This window comes from Megalobrama amblycephala, linkage group LG15 (genome assembly GCF_018812025.1).
Source record: "Megalobrama amblycephala isolate DHTTF-2021 linkage group LG15, ASM1881202v1, whole genome shotgun sequence".
NCBI lineage: Eukaryota > Metazoa > Chordata > Actinopteri > Cypriniformes > Xenocyprididae > Megalobrama > Megalobrama amblycephala.
In genome coordinates, this window is record NC_063058.1 from 14,944,395 (window position 1) to 14,959,144 (window position 14,750).

The 14,750-nt window shown below is 36.9% G+C and overlaps 1 protein-coding gene across 7 annotated transcripts in view; it reads left to right on the plus strand.

Annotated features, from left to right (window-relative positions):
- Window positions 1-14,750, plus strand: part of ntrk3a (neurotrophic tyrosine kinase, receptor, type 3a) — a 264,992-nt gene that overhangs the window by 54,128 nt on the left and 196,114 nt on the right. For all 7 annotated transcript variants that reach the window (XM_048157761.1, XM_048157762.1, XM_048157755.1 and 4 more), the window contains exons 2-3: window positions 7,416-7,490; window positions 11,232-11,303. In XM_048157761.1, coding sequence (XP_048013718.1) covers window positions 7,416-7,490; window positions 11,232-11,303 — 147 coding nt within the window. The remainder of the gene's footprint in view (window positions 1-7,415; window positions 7,491-11,231; window positions 11,304-14,750) is intronic.

A 14,750-nucleotide genomic window follows, 5' to 3' on the forward strand; every position in this document is an offset into this window, starting at 1 on the left:
TCAATTAACAAACTTTTTTTAAATTATTTTTTAGCAGTTTTTGTTTTAGTTAACAACAGTGTTCGACAGTCACGTTATACTATATGGTCAGTCATGTTGTCAAAAGCACAGACTTAGATACCAAGTCGATACTGAAATAATGTGATAATAATAAAAAATGTGACTCTTTGAGTACTGTTGACCAGATTCGTAAACACCTCTGATTGGCCATTGTGTTCATGCGCTTAATGACGCCTGCTTTTAAACACTCCCCCGTGTATCTGTGTAAGCGCTCGGTGAAGAGCATCATTGATATCTATTTACAACATGTTTTTGAAGCGTTGATCGTTGTAGCCAATCACAGACATATATGTTGAGCGCATGAAAACAATGGCCAATCAGAGGTGTTTAAGAATCCGCTCAACAGTGCTCAAAGCATCACGTTTTTTAAATTTCACTATCAACATATTCAGCAAAATTTCAGTGTCTCATTTTGTGCTCCACAGAAAAAAGTAAGGTTTGGAGTTTTGGGTGAAAATCATTTTGACATTTTGGCTGTCTGCTTTACCTAATCACATGACCTTTTACTTTTTGAGATCAGTAGTTGTAGAATTGGTTTAGTATGATTGCCATATCATAAGACTCATGCAATGAAAAGACGGACCTTCAATCTTCTCAAATCTCAAAAAGCCCCTGTCCAACCACATATCATAAATATCTTACGATTAGAATCATGCTTAGTAACCAATCGGGATGTGCGTCGAGGCGTCTCTACAGGATGTGGTCTGTCTTTCTCATAAATGCTCCCACATACACCCACTCGTACAGACACAGATCAAGTGTAGACGGTCGACATGTTCAGACCAGATATGGACATTGTTAAATTTCTACGGCTGATGTAAATATGTGCAATCCGAGCTCAGAAAACCTGATGCTAGCAACAGATGGAGGGCGGCTCGTAATTTCCCGGGCACATCTATCTGAGATGTGTGTCGTGCAGCTGCTTACCGCGGTGTCAAGAAAAACAGCATCTGGGTGTGTGTATGTGTGAGCAAATGAGTGATCGGGAGAGAGAAGCGCCTGAGCCACTGAATGATTGAACTGACAGTATCGAGAGCATGACACAGCGGCAAATCCCAGAAGTTTTAAATCATTCGTTGTTAAGTGCCAGAGATAAATAAGCGATTAAGACTCAGGATTCCTTTAGGAGTGTGGCAAAATGGCCTTGATTCACTAGCCACCAGATGCCAAGCGGCACTTCCTGTCAGTGGACGAGAGGGGAGACCTCTGGGAATCGCATTTCCGCGACAGCAAACTACAAGTGCACGCATTTGCATTGCTGACAAGCCAAAAGCTCCAGAGGATGTGGCAGCCCTCTCCTCAATTAAACGCTTTGTCATTAGCTTAGGTGTAATTGCATTGTGGATAATTTAAACTAGTCGTTTGGGAACAGCAGATGAGTAATGGTGAACTACAGCCAATGTTAATCTCATTAATGAAATTAGAAATATTTGTTGATGAAAGATTCTTTTGGTTTTGTCAGTAATAAAAACACAAGAGACTAGTTTTGCCTGTGCTCACCAAGACTGCATTTATTTAATCAAAAATACAAAAAAAAAAAAACTGGTAATATTGTGAAATATTATTATAATTTAAAAAATTTTCTATTTTAATACATTTTAAAATGTAATTTATTCCTGTGATGGCAAAGCTGAATTTTCAGCATCAATACTCCAGTCTTCAGTGATCCTTCAGAAATCATTCTAATATGCTGATTTGATGCTCAAGAAACATTTTTTTTAATTATTTTTTAATGGATACTGGGATATTTTTTTCAGTGTTTTTTGATGAATTGAAACTCAAAAGCATGGCATTTATTTGAAATAGAAATATTTTGTATTATTTTAAATGTTTATCTATAATATGTAAAAGTATTATGATAAAATTATATTTTAAATATTATACAGTATGTGGTGATTGCATTCATACAAAGTTCTGTCATGAAACTCGCAAGCTGATAGGTCCTTAAAGGATTAGTCCACTTTTAAATACACTTTTCCTGATAAATTTACTCACCCCCATGTCATTCAAGATGTTCATGTCTTTCTTTCGTCAGTCGAAAAGAAATGAAGGTTTTTGAGGAAAACATTCCAGGATTATTCTCCTTACAGTGGATTTCAATGGCTACCAACAGGATGAAGGTCCATATTACAGTTTCAAGGGCTTTAAACGATACCAGATGAGTAATAAGGGTCTTATCTAGCGAATCCACTTTCCGCTTCCGCATTCTTCATAACGCTTACGCTGAATGTTCTACGCCTTCCCTATTCTACTTACGGAACGAACGCGGCGCCAGTTTCGTTTTTTTCCGTAACTTGAATAGGGAAGGCGTAGGACATTCAGCGTAAGCGTTATGAAGAATGCGGAAGCGGAAAGTACGTTCAAGGCTATATTTTGTTTATAAAGCATAAACGGTTGTATTTTTTTCGAAAATGACCGATCGATTCGCTAGATAAGACCCTTATTACTCGTCTGGTATCGTTTAAAGCCCTTGAAGCTGCACTGAAACTGTAATTTTGACCTTCAACCTGTTGGTAGCCATTGAAATCCACTGTAAGGAGAATAATCCTGGAATGTTTTCCTTAAAAACCTTAATTTCTTTTCGACTGACGAAAGAAAGACATGAACATCTTGGATGACATGGGGGTGAGTACATTTATCAGGAAAAGTGTATTTAAAAGTGGACTAATCCTTTAACTCAATCTGATTGCAAGCACATCATTCTCTATAGGGCACGGCTGATTGGTTCCTGCTACATCAGCAGCCAATGAGCTCGCTGCTCAACTTTCAAATACTTGGTCAGCATTTGCTGTAGCAGTTGAAGCGCGCTTTCAGAAACCCTCCACCTTCCCCAGCTCCACCTGTGTGTCTGCTACTACGGGTAATTCATGTACGCTATATTGTACATCAGCAGCATGTCTTACTCACAGCAGTGTGTTGTGTGTGTATTGGCAGCAGTAAGCAGCAGCAATAACAGCAGCAGTTGGCATCAGCGTAGCAGCCCTATCCCTCCAAGACTGAATATATCACCATTGTCATATCCATTACCATTCCAAACATAATGGATATTCAGAAATAAATAATAGTTTATAATATATAAATTCTATAATATTGTATATAAATTGTTTTTATACATTTTTTAAGTGTTTTTAACATTTTCTAAAAGTTTGTCCAGTTACGGTTGACAGGTTTGCATCATTTTGCACATTATCGTCAAATAAATTAAAGGGTTAGTTCACCCCAAAATTACATTTTTGTCATTAATTACTCACCCTCATGTCATTCCACATTCATAAGACCTTCGTTCATCTTCAGAACACAAATTAAGATATTTTTGATAAATCCGAATCAACATGGAAAAGCAACATAATTACCACATTCAAGGTCCAGAGAAGTAGTAAAGACATTGTTAAAATAGTCAATGTGACTACAGTGGTTCAACCTTAAAGGTGCCCTAGATTCAAAATTTGAATTTACCTCGGCATAGTTAAATAACAAGAGTTCAGTACATGGAAAAGACATACAGTGAGTCTCAAACTCCATTGTTTCCTCCTTCTTATATAAATCTCATTTGTTTAAAAGACCTCAGAAGAACAGGCGAATCTCAACATAACACCGACTGTTACGTAACATTCGGGGTGTACGCCCCAATATTTGCATATGCCAGCCCATGTTCCCAACATTATGAAAGGAATTACACAAGGGCAGCCAGTATTTACGTCTGGAGCAGCACAGCTGAATCATCAGACTAGGTAAGAAAGTAAGAACAATAGCGAAAAATGGCAGATGGAGCGATAATAACTGACATGATCCATGATATCATGATATTTTTAGTGATATTTGTAAATTGTCTTTCTAAATGTTCGTTAGCATGTTGCTAATGTACTGTTAAATGTGGTTAAAGTTACCATCGTTTCTTACTGTATTCACGGAGACAAGAGCCGTCGCTATTTTCATTTTTAAACACTTGCAGTCTGTATAATTCATAAACACAACTTCATTCTTTATAAATCTCTCCAACAGTGTAGCATTAGCCGTTAGCCATGGAGCACCATCAAACTCATTCAGAATCAATGTAAACATCCCAATAAACACTGTACTTACGCGAGTAGACATGCTGCATGACGAACACTTTGCAAAGATCCATTTTGAGGGTTATATTAGCTGTGTGAACTTTGTTTATGCTGTTAAAGGCAAGCGCGAGCTCTTGGGGCGTGGAGCACCAGATTTAAAGGGCCACACACCCTGAATCGGCTCATTTCTAATTATGCCCCAAAATAGACAGTTAAAAAAATTAATTAAAAAAAATCTATGGGGTATTTTGAGCTGAAACTTCACAGACACATTCAGGGGACACCTTAGACTTATATTACATCTTTTTAAAAAAAGGTCTAGGGCACCTTTAAATGTTATGAAGCGAGACTGAAGGAGACTGACGGGGGAGAAATGAAATTCTTAAATAAAGTTATTTTTGTTTTGTTTTTGCGCACAAAAAGTATTCTCGTCGCTTCATAACATTAATGTTGAACCACTGTAGTCACATTTTAATGATGTCTTTACTATTTTTTGAATGCGGTAATTATGTTGCTTTCTATAGGGAATAATAAAAAAAAAAAACTCTCAGATTTCATCAAAAAATATCTTAATTTGTGTTCCGAAGATGAACGAAGGTCTTGCGAGTCTGGAATGACATGAAGGTGAGTAATTAATGACAGAAATTTCATTTTTGGGTGAATTAACCCTTTAATGCAATATTGACAAAAATAAAATGCCATTTCTGTCAGAGTAAAATTGTTTAAAATCAAGATGACTTGACAAAAATTTTGCTAAAAGGCAAAGACTGCTCAAAACTTTTAACTGTGTACCAATTAACACTGACTATAGTAAATTCCTGCCTGCTTTTCTTGCCAATAGCGAAGGAACGAAATACTCTTTTATTTATTGTTTTTATATATTACTATATTATTTTTCATTAAATTTATTTAGTGCACCACTTCTTCTCTTTTTAATAGTTTATTTTATTGATGTTTGTTTACTGTTGTAATGAGGTTCTGGTACAGTATATCCACATATGTCTCCAGGCGGTCCTCTATGGCACATGAGCCAGCTGAAGACAGATGCTGGTGAGGCAGAAGCCTCCTGCTGTTCATCTAAAACCCTCTGACACTGACACTGGAAAACACTTTCCTGCAGCCAAGAGGGTCCTTCAAACAGAAGGGCTTCCAAAACCACATTTCACGGCATTGAGTTTTTCCTGGCGTTCCAGTCTCTCACCCAACTACAAAAGTTGTTCAGCTATTTGAAACGTTTGTTAATGTGTGCGTGTTTTGAACATCACCATTAAAAGACTTTTAGCAAATACAATTACCATAGAATTAGACTGAAATAAGTCTCTTTAATGAGAAATGTGTGCATTTTTTTCTGTTCTCCTTGAGCTCTGGAAATCTCCACAGATGGTCTGTGCCTACATCTATCCAGAATACATTTTTGTTTATATGACCGATTCTGTCTGAACTGTCGGTGTGGACTTAATTACTCTGCTGGATCCTGATGTTCACAGAATGCAAATTGTGACGTAGGAAACTTATAAAAATGAACAGCTGAGAATATGTGTTATGCTTCTAATAACTGGCTGTGAATGGGAAATGACCATCTGTATTTGCCATTAAACAGCCTGGTCAAACAAAGGTAGTCAAGCATCATTTGTTTGCAGATGCCTCTTGGTTTGATATTTTGTTGTCTATGTAATGAAATTAAATATTTTACACTATATTTGTAATGTATTTAACTGGTGTTGACATGAAAGGTTTTAATATTTCACTAAAATGTGATGCACAGAACACAAAGTTTCATTTCACTTTGCGTCTACTTGCCAGCAAACCCTCGTCGTTGTCTTCAGAGCGGCTGTGTTTATCAGCATTTAGCAGCGGATGCCCAAAGTGTTCAAGCTGGGGAAACTTCTAGAAACATAGTTATGGCGTTGGTGAAACTTCTGAAAACATTTATTAACCAGAGTCTGTGTTGTAATGGGTGCTAATTCACAAAATGATGATGCCAGCTGGCTCTTGTCACAGCTGCGCTGAAGAGGTCTAGTTATTTCAGTCAACTACTGGCACCAGTACGGATAAAAATCATGAACGCTGTCTATTTTTGTTCTTCGGGATCTAATAAAATGTTTTATGGCTTTATCGGATGTTCTTTATCAGTTGGAGCTTTTATTTTATTTCTCAGCGGATGTTATATATATAATTGCTAATTTATACTATTTTAGATTTATTTTTTTCCTTCAACTAACACTCTTAATTAAAAAAATACTAATAATTTACTACCACTGTTAAATGTAGTCTTTAGCAAATGTCAAAAAGATAATCTCTGTTTCATACTGTGCATTTATTATGATGTTGTTGGTGTGCTATATATATTTGGGTCATTGACAAATACGGTTTTTAAAGTGTAAAAAACCTAATGGAGATATAATTAATTTTGTAGTTTTATTAAGTTGTTAATAATGAGATTATGTGTTTTTTATTATTAATTAACACTGCTTTTGTCTTTTTTATAAGATGGACAAAATTTGTCACCAAAAAAGTCATTCGATTTAACAAAAAATTTCGGTTTTAACGAATGACACTTTTGGTTATACCGAATGACGATATTTTCAAACAATGCTAACAAGCTGATAGCTAGCTAACTAGCAAAAGTACAATCAAACATTTTATATTTAGTGCAAGTTTTTAAAATATTACCACATTTTCCATGTTTTATAGCGGTTGTACCAAATGACCTGATGTTTCGGGACATGCGTATGAGCGAGTGAAAACATGAATTTATTTACTTTGCTTCATGACTATGTGGTCCTGTGCAGGTGTCTGAATGATGTCACATCCTGTCACATGATATTGACCGCATGACTTGATCCAAAATGGTCCCTTTATATTGGTTACTCTGAATGACATCAATGAAATTCATTTTTCCGGACATTCTTTCTCATAACAAAGCAATGACTTCTACACATAATTTTAATACCATTTTGCACTGTTGATATATGATGAATATAAAATCATGCCAGAATAAAAATACATACATTTATTACATTTTAAGATATTTTAATCACAAATGAAATGGCTGTATTGGCCTTTGGACGGTTAAACCGAATGACCTTTTGACACTTCAAAATCTTTAAAATACCTTTATATGTAGAAAAATTTAATTAAAACCTTTTGGATTCAGTACAATAGATCTAGTTGTACTCCTAACCTTTATCATTTTGTTTTCTTTCTTTGAACAAATTACAAAATCTTTCCTTTCCTTTCTCTGCTAATTGGAATTTGTAGATACATATCTTCTAATTCTATATTCTGGATTTGTTTTTGCAGACACATTGAGAACTGGTCGGGCTTGCAGACATTGAGGGACGTTGACATGGCATTGTACACTGGGCTTCAGAGACTGTGAGTACCACATTGCTACCACATCTTTTTGATCTGACATCTTCAAAAATGTATTGCTAGCACTTGCTAGCATGGGCGAGTTTCACAGTGGCATCCAAATGCTTTTTCTAGCCAGCCCCACATAAAAAGTGTCTCCCCAAGGCCTGCTTTAAAATGATCAAATAATGCTGCTGAAGTAGCCAGAAAATTTAATTACATCCCCCAACACCCTCCATCTGGTCAAGACTTGCTTTACCTCATTCAGTCTACTGCGGTGATGCACATATCTTTACATGGCTCTTCATAAGTAGGGCTTCCTCCCTCACTAGAGCCTCTCAAACCTCCTCTTCCTTCCTATTACAGCTCTACTGGTTTATGAAGGCCAGGAGCAATGATTAATAAGGTTCTCATTAGCGGTTAACTCTAACCAGCACTATTAAGGTGACGTGGCAGAACCTGGTCACGGTCTGGCTCAGGAGGGAATTTCTGTGCTGAAAAGATTCAGGTTTTTTTTCTCCCCCCACAGTGAATGTGAGATCACTCTAGGCCTTTAGCATGTGTATTTATGTCACAACATGATATGAAAAAAAGACAAAACCTGCAATCTAATGCAGAGGTAAGTTCATCAAACATTTAGCACACTATTTTAACGCAAAAACTTGTGTCATTTTCACCCACAGTTCAGTCATTATCATTATTTGAGCTTTGGATGCAAATTTGGCTTATTACACCTTATTCACAAAACTAAAGTGATGTTTGTTTGACATGGTTCATGTTGCGCTATTTTCGCCCACGGAAAGCAGGCAGTAAACATGTTTTTTATATTAAAGGTGCTAAAGAGGATCTTTTCGTCGACTGAGAAACCAAAGACTGTTAGTGAGTTTTTGAAATGAGCGTATGCGTAAGAACAACCCCCCTCCTTCACAGCTCATTTCGAGGGAACGCCTCCCAAAACTCGTGCACGAGTATTTGAACACGAGTGTTTACCACCGGCATTCACTGTGTCGTGTTAGTGGATTCATTATGTCGGACTCACCGCAGGTAACTCATAATCTGCAGTTGTTACTCCTGACAAAAACATTGCATGCGGCGCCTGTAGAGTGTGGAAAGTTACTGGAGCGCGCAGCCGCGCACGTCTCTCACAAGGAACATCATGGCGGTGATTGACAAGCCAGAGGGCCAATCGTTTACGCGATGATTGCATAATCGATTGGCTGATGTTTTTAAGGCCCTACCTCGTGCACAGATGATGTATATTAATATTATTCCTTTCAGTGCACCTAATAAATAGTCTTTTATCAGTTAGTTAAGACAGTTTCAAGTAATATTGCAAAAATGTATAAAACAAAACATCCTCTTTAGCACCTTTAAGGAATAGTTCACCCAAGAATTAAAATTCTGGTATCAATTATTGTTTAGATCACCACATTTTTCAAAATATAAGAAAATCAGAACAACATGAGGATGAGTATATAAGAATTTATCATTCACATAATGGTATTGTTCCTCTGTGTCATTAACATTAACAGCTTTGTTGTGGAAAATCATTTACTCCAGGTCTCGCCCTCCATTGACTGCCATTGTATTTTATATATTCCCTACTAAGGTAGTCAATGGGGGGCGAGATCTGCTTGGTTACAAACATTCTTCCAAATATCTTCCTTTGTATACAGCAGAACAAAGAAATTTATACAGGTTTGGATAGAGTTGTCAAAAGTACCGACTTCGGTACCTAGTCGGTACTGAAATTTAAAAAATGTGACGCTTTGAGTGCTGTTGAGTGGATTCGTAAACATCTCTGATTAGCCGTTGTTTTCACGGCTCATCGGATATGTCTGTGATTGGCTTCAATGATCAACGCTGTAAAAATGTTGTAAATAGTCATCAATTAATCTCTTCACTAAGTGCTTACACAGATACACACGGGAGCATTTGAAAGCAGGCGTCTATCGCGGATCGGTCCACTGTTAGACACCTGCTTTCAATCGCTCGCGCTCCCACTTTCAAAACGCTTTCAAATTCAAAAACACTTCCGTGTGCTTTCAAATGCTCCCATGCGTTGATCATTGTAGCCAATCACAGGCATATCCGATGAGCGCGTCAACACAATGGCCAATCAGAGGTGTTTACGAATCCGCTCAACGGCGCTCAAAGCGTCACATTTTTAAAATGTCAGTACCGATAGGTACCGAAGTCGGTACTTTTGACAACTCTAGGTTTGGAACATCTTGAGGGGGAGTAAGTGATGACAGAATTTTCATTTTTGTGTGAACTATCCCTTTAATAAGCATGTTTGTTACATTTTCTAGTGATCATGGTAGCGGTAATTAATCAAATGATGTAGAAGAATGATCAGCATTTTGTCCAGGCATATGTTTCAATCGAATATCAGCATTTGAAGGAGCCAAAAGGATTTTAGAAGTACATGTTAAAAGCTCCAATCCTCTAAATAATTTGCTAGGGAAACTTGTGGAAATCATGCTCCTCAGAATCAATCTAGTCTGGTCTGAGACATCCTTTCCAGCCACCATTCGTGATTCAAAATTAGCAGTTAGTGATCATACATGCTAAGCATCGTGTTCATCGGGCTTAAGTCTCCAACCTCATGCAAAAAGAAATACTTTGATGTAATCGCTCCCGCAAACACCCCTAATAACAAGAGTTGAGAGTGCTTCGTGCAAATAAACATCTCACAAATGCCAAGGAAAAAAAATATTCAATATTCATAATTGATTCAAGCTGCCAGCGTAAATAACTCCAGGAGCAAGGATGCAGGCTCTTGATGATATTCTGCCCTTAATGATGTTACTTGAGGAGAGGAGACAGACTGGAAGTGAAGATTAGATGATGTTTTTTTTCCTCTTTTACTTCCACATTTCCCCTTTTGACACTGCTGCGAGACGGTTAGACAATTAGCAGCCCGTTTAGCCCTTAGCTGCTGTCACATCCATTTAAAATGACGAACGTGAACTGGTCTTTCAGTTTTTTAAAAAAAAATTATTTTATTTTACTAGCTCACCTCCTTTTAGACCTATGATTTGCTCAAATAAGATGATTTTGTAAAATCTTATAGGCTAATCAGAGCAGCATTTGACATTAGCATAACCTAATTGTCCTTTGCCACAGGTGGTTGATATTTTTTTTTCCTGAAATTACAGTTTCCCAAGATACCATCACATCTCTTGCACTTGTTTTACATATTTGTCATAACAAACATTTCCTCGAAGCTAAGCGTGTGCGTAGCTGCACAGTTTAGATGTTGCTCCAGCGCAGATGAAAAAATAATATCATATATAAATTAGAAGCTTGTTTCCGCCACTGAAAAAAAAGGTAATCGTGACTTTTTTCTCGCAATTGCAAGTTTACATCTCGCAATTCTCACTTTTTTTCTCTGAATCGCGATTATACCTTACAATTGCAAGTTTATACCACACAATTCTGACTTTATAACTCGAAATTGCGAGTTTATATCATGCAATTCTAAGAAAAATGTCAGAATTGTGTGATATAAACTCATAATTGCGAGTTATAAAGTCAGAATTGTGAGTTATAGTCTTTTTTCCTCAGAATTGGACTTTATAACTCGCAATTGCAAGTTTATCTCTCTCAATTCTAATAAAGAAGTCAGAATTGCAAGAAAAAACGGCAGAATTGCGAGTTGTGTTTTAATATTTAATGTTAAGAAATGGCCAGCAAGAACACAATTATGTCGAAATTGTTATGAAACTACTAATTCATGTTTGTTTGTCCTTTCCATTTCAGGACCATTGTGAACTGCAACTTACATGTGATTCAGCCACGAGCCTTCGCTCAGAACCCAAACCTGCACTACATGTGAGTCCTGTGTGCTAGAATGTTCTTAAAAACCTCATTTGAAAGTCAATTGTTTGTTCCTCGAGACTCATACTGATTGTGAAGTTGGGTTCATTCGTTCATCTACACCAGGCAGTAGATCTTCTTAAGTAGGCCATGTTTAGCAAATGAGGACAATGCATTTTCCATCTTTGGATACTCTCACCGTATCATCGCTGCTCTTATTCGAGAGATGCCTCGGCCCTCCGTGCATAATTTATGATGATAAAGTTCTCCTCAATGTGTTACTGAGCACCACCCGCAGCCATTTCTCAAAAGTGAGCTTTGCGCGCAGGCCAGCAGACACATACGTTGGTTTTAATCTCTAAAGAGCAGCTTTGCAGTGCGCTTGTTAACATATCGTCTTTGTCTATAGTCGTTTGATGGTTTAAAATTGCTTGACCGAAATGACTCCTTTTGATAATTGGCTTAACAGCCTGTGCCATAAAGCGGCGATATGTGCTTCTTCAAATTCTCTGTTAGATTGCACACTCACTTCCTTGTTCCGACAGTCAGCAAAGACCCTCTGTTGTGTGCTCTGAATAAACAAAGTTTGTTTGAGGTAGAGCTGCCCGAGTCGTGGGCAAGAAGGTGGTGGAGAATGCGGGCAGCGAGAGAGAGGGAGAGAAAGAGAGAGATGATTTACTTAATGAAGGCTGAATTGGACGAGTGTGACAGGACTGTTATTTCCCAATTTCCTGCGGTGAGCGGTGGAAAGGACATGGTATCGCACAGTCACCTCCACACACAATTTGTGCTGTCCATCACGGCCTGCAAATGCACTTCTTATTTTCCCTCTGTCATAAACCGACGTGTATCCGATTTTGTGTTGGTGAGCGTTCCTGGTGAATGTCTTCTGTGTAGAACATTTGGGAACTCTTTGTGTCATGTATTTGTCACTACATGTGTCCACTGTAAACACTTTAGAAGGGTGTGCGGTAACATTTTTTTTTTTTTAAGTCAAGCTTCAGGTACCACCTGGACAATAGATTTCTCTTCCAGCTTAAACTATATGTAGACTTGGGCTACACAGAATTTGCACACCTTTGTTCACATTTTTGTAATTTTTCTGAAACATTACCCCAGTGTCATTTTCACCACATTGAATTGTGGTGGAAATGACACTTTAAGCTTTTTTGGAACAAAATAACACTATAACTCATTTGTCTTTCTAAAGTTAGCATGTTGTGTATCCTGAATAAACACATTTAAATATCTTCACCTTTTTTCATAACTTGACAAAATTACTACTTCATTTTCTTCACACATCACATCTCGTACTTCCATTTTACATCTCTGGTAACCAACTATTAGGGGCAAAATGGTTAGTTGTGGTAGAAATGAGGAACAATTTGTACACTTGTTATTTTTTAAGAGATTTGGGTTCATTTAAGATTTTCGTTTTAGATCATCATAGTTTTAAATGTATAATTTACATTTTTATTATGGATTTTCATAGTTTAGGACTGAAAGTCTGGGTTTCGAACGAGTGAAAAAATACATTCTGTATATACAAATACATTTAAAAGTAGTGAATATAATTTATCTTTTTTTTAATATATATATATATATATATATATATATATATATATATATATATATATATATATATACACAGTGGGTACGGAAAGTATTCAGACCCCCTTAAATTTTTCATTCTTTGTTATATTGCAGCCATTTTCTAAAATCATTTAAGTTCATTTTTTTCCTCATTAATGTACACACAGCACCCCATATTGACAGAAAAACACAGAATTGTTGACATTTTTGCAGATTTATTAAAAAAGAAAAACTGAAATATCACATGGTCCTAAGTATTCAGACCCTTTGGTGTGACACTCATATATTTAACTCAGGTGCTGTCCATTTCTTCTGATCATCCTTGAGATGGTTCTACACCTTCATTTGAGTCCAGCTGTGTTTGATTATACTGATTGGACTTGATCAGAAAAGCCACACACCTGTCTATATAAGACCTTACAGCTCACAGTGCATGTCAGAGCAAATGAGAATCATGAGGTCAAAGGAACTGCCTGAAGAGCTCAGAGACAGAATTGTGGCAAGGCACAGATCTGGCCAAGGTTACAAAAAAATTTCTGCTGCACTTCTGAGCACAGTGGTCTCCATAATCCTTAAATGGAAGACGTTTGGGATGACCAGAACCCTTCCTAGAGCTGGCCGAAATGAACTTAAATGATTTTAGCAAATGGCTGCAATATAACAAAGAGTGAAAAATTTAAGGGGTCTGAATACTTTCCGTACCCACTGTATATATATATATATATATATATATAATATCTTTTAATATAATAATCCCTTGGATATAAAATGCCCTAAAACTGAAGACTTTTATTAGTAGCTAGCTAAAATCATTTTCAAATGAGCCAAAGTATAATATCAAGGATATTGATAATTAGCACATAATGGCTATAAGAATCCTGTGTATATCTTATTACCAAAATGCACTCAACCTTGACTTCTAGTGTGAAGAATAAACAGGAAGTAATATCAGATGTATTTTTTAAAATAGCAGGCAGATTGCATTATATACTATGTATGCATAAGTGAGGGCTATAATTCCAGTCCGAACACAGCTACAGAATTTAAACCTGTTTAGTTTAACCTATTAAAGGGATCACCCAAAAATAAAAATTATCCCAATGATGTACTCACCCTCAAGCTATCCTAGGTGTATACGTCTATCTTCTTTCAGATGAACACAATTGGAGATATATTTAAAATATCCTGGCTCTACCAAGCTTTATAATAGGAGTGAGTGGGGGGCAATGCATCCATCCATCATAAATATAATCCATATGGCTTCATGGGGTTAAGCGAAGAGATGTTTTTTTTTGTAAGAAAAATATCCATATTTAAAACTATATTAAGTAAAATAACTAGCTTCCGGCAGACGACTGTATGCATCGATTTGCAGTGGAACCCTTAACCCTTGACCCGACGCATGAAGCAGTGACAAACACGGAAGCTCAATTGTAAATATGTCTCCGATTGTGTTTGTCTGAAAGAAGATAGTCTTATACACCTAGGATGGCTTGAGGGTGAGTAAATCATGGGATAATTTTCATTTTTGTGTGAATTATCCCTTTAAGTACTAGTGATTGAATAATGGTGACCAAGACAACAGATATCAGTGTGTTTTTCCCTTGAGAACACATTCAGCACAATGTCAGTGTGTGTTTGTGTGAGAGAGGCAGGCAGAAAACTACAGTAATGCCAGTGTCTCTTTTTGGGCCCTTTTTTTATTCTCCATCCCGTGTGTGGTCTTCAAAGAGCTCTGACTTTTATGAGCGAAAAAATCCCAGAGATTTTCAGACATGCCATTCACGATACACACGGGGTCAAGGCCTGGGAATAAAGTGGCAGTGTTCTGATCCGTTTCCTGTTTCTGATTTATGCCCTAAACTTTTG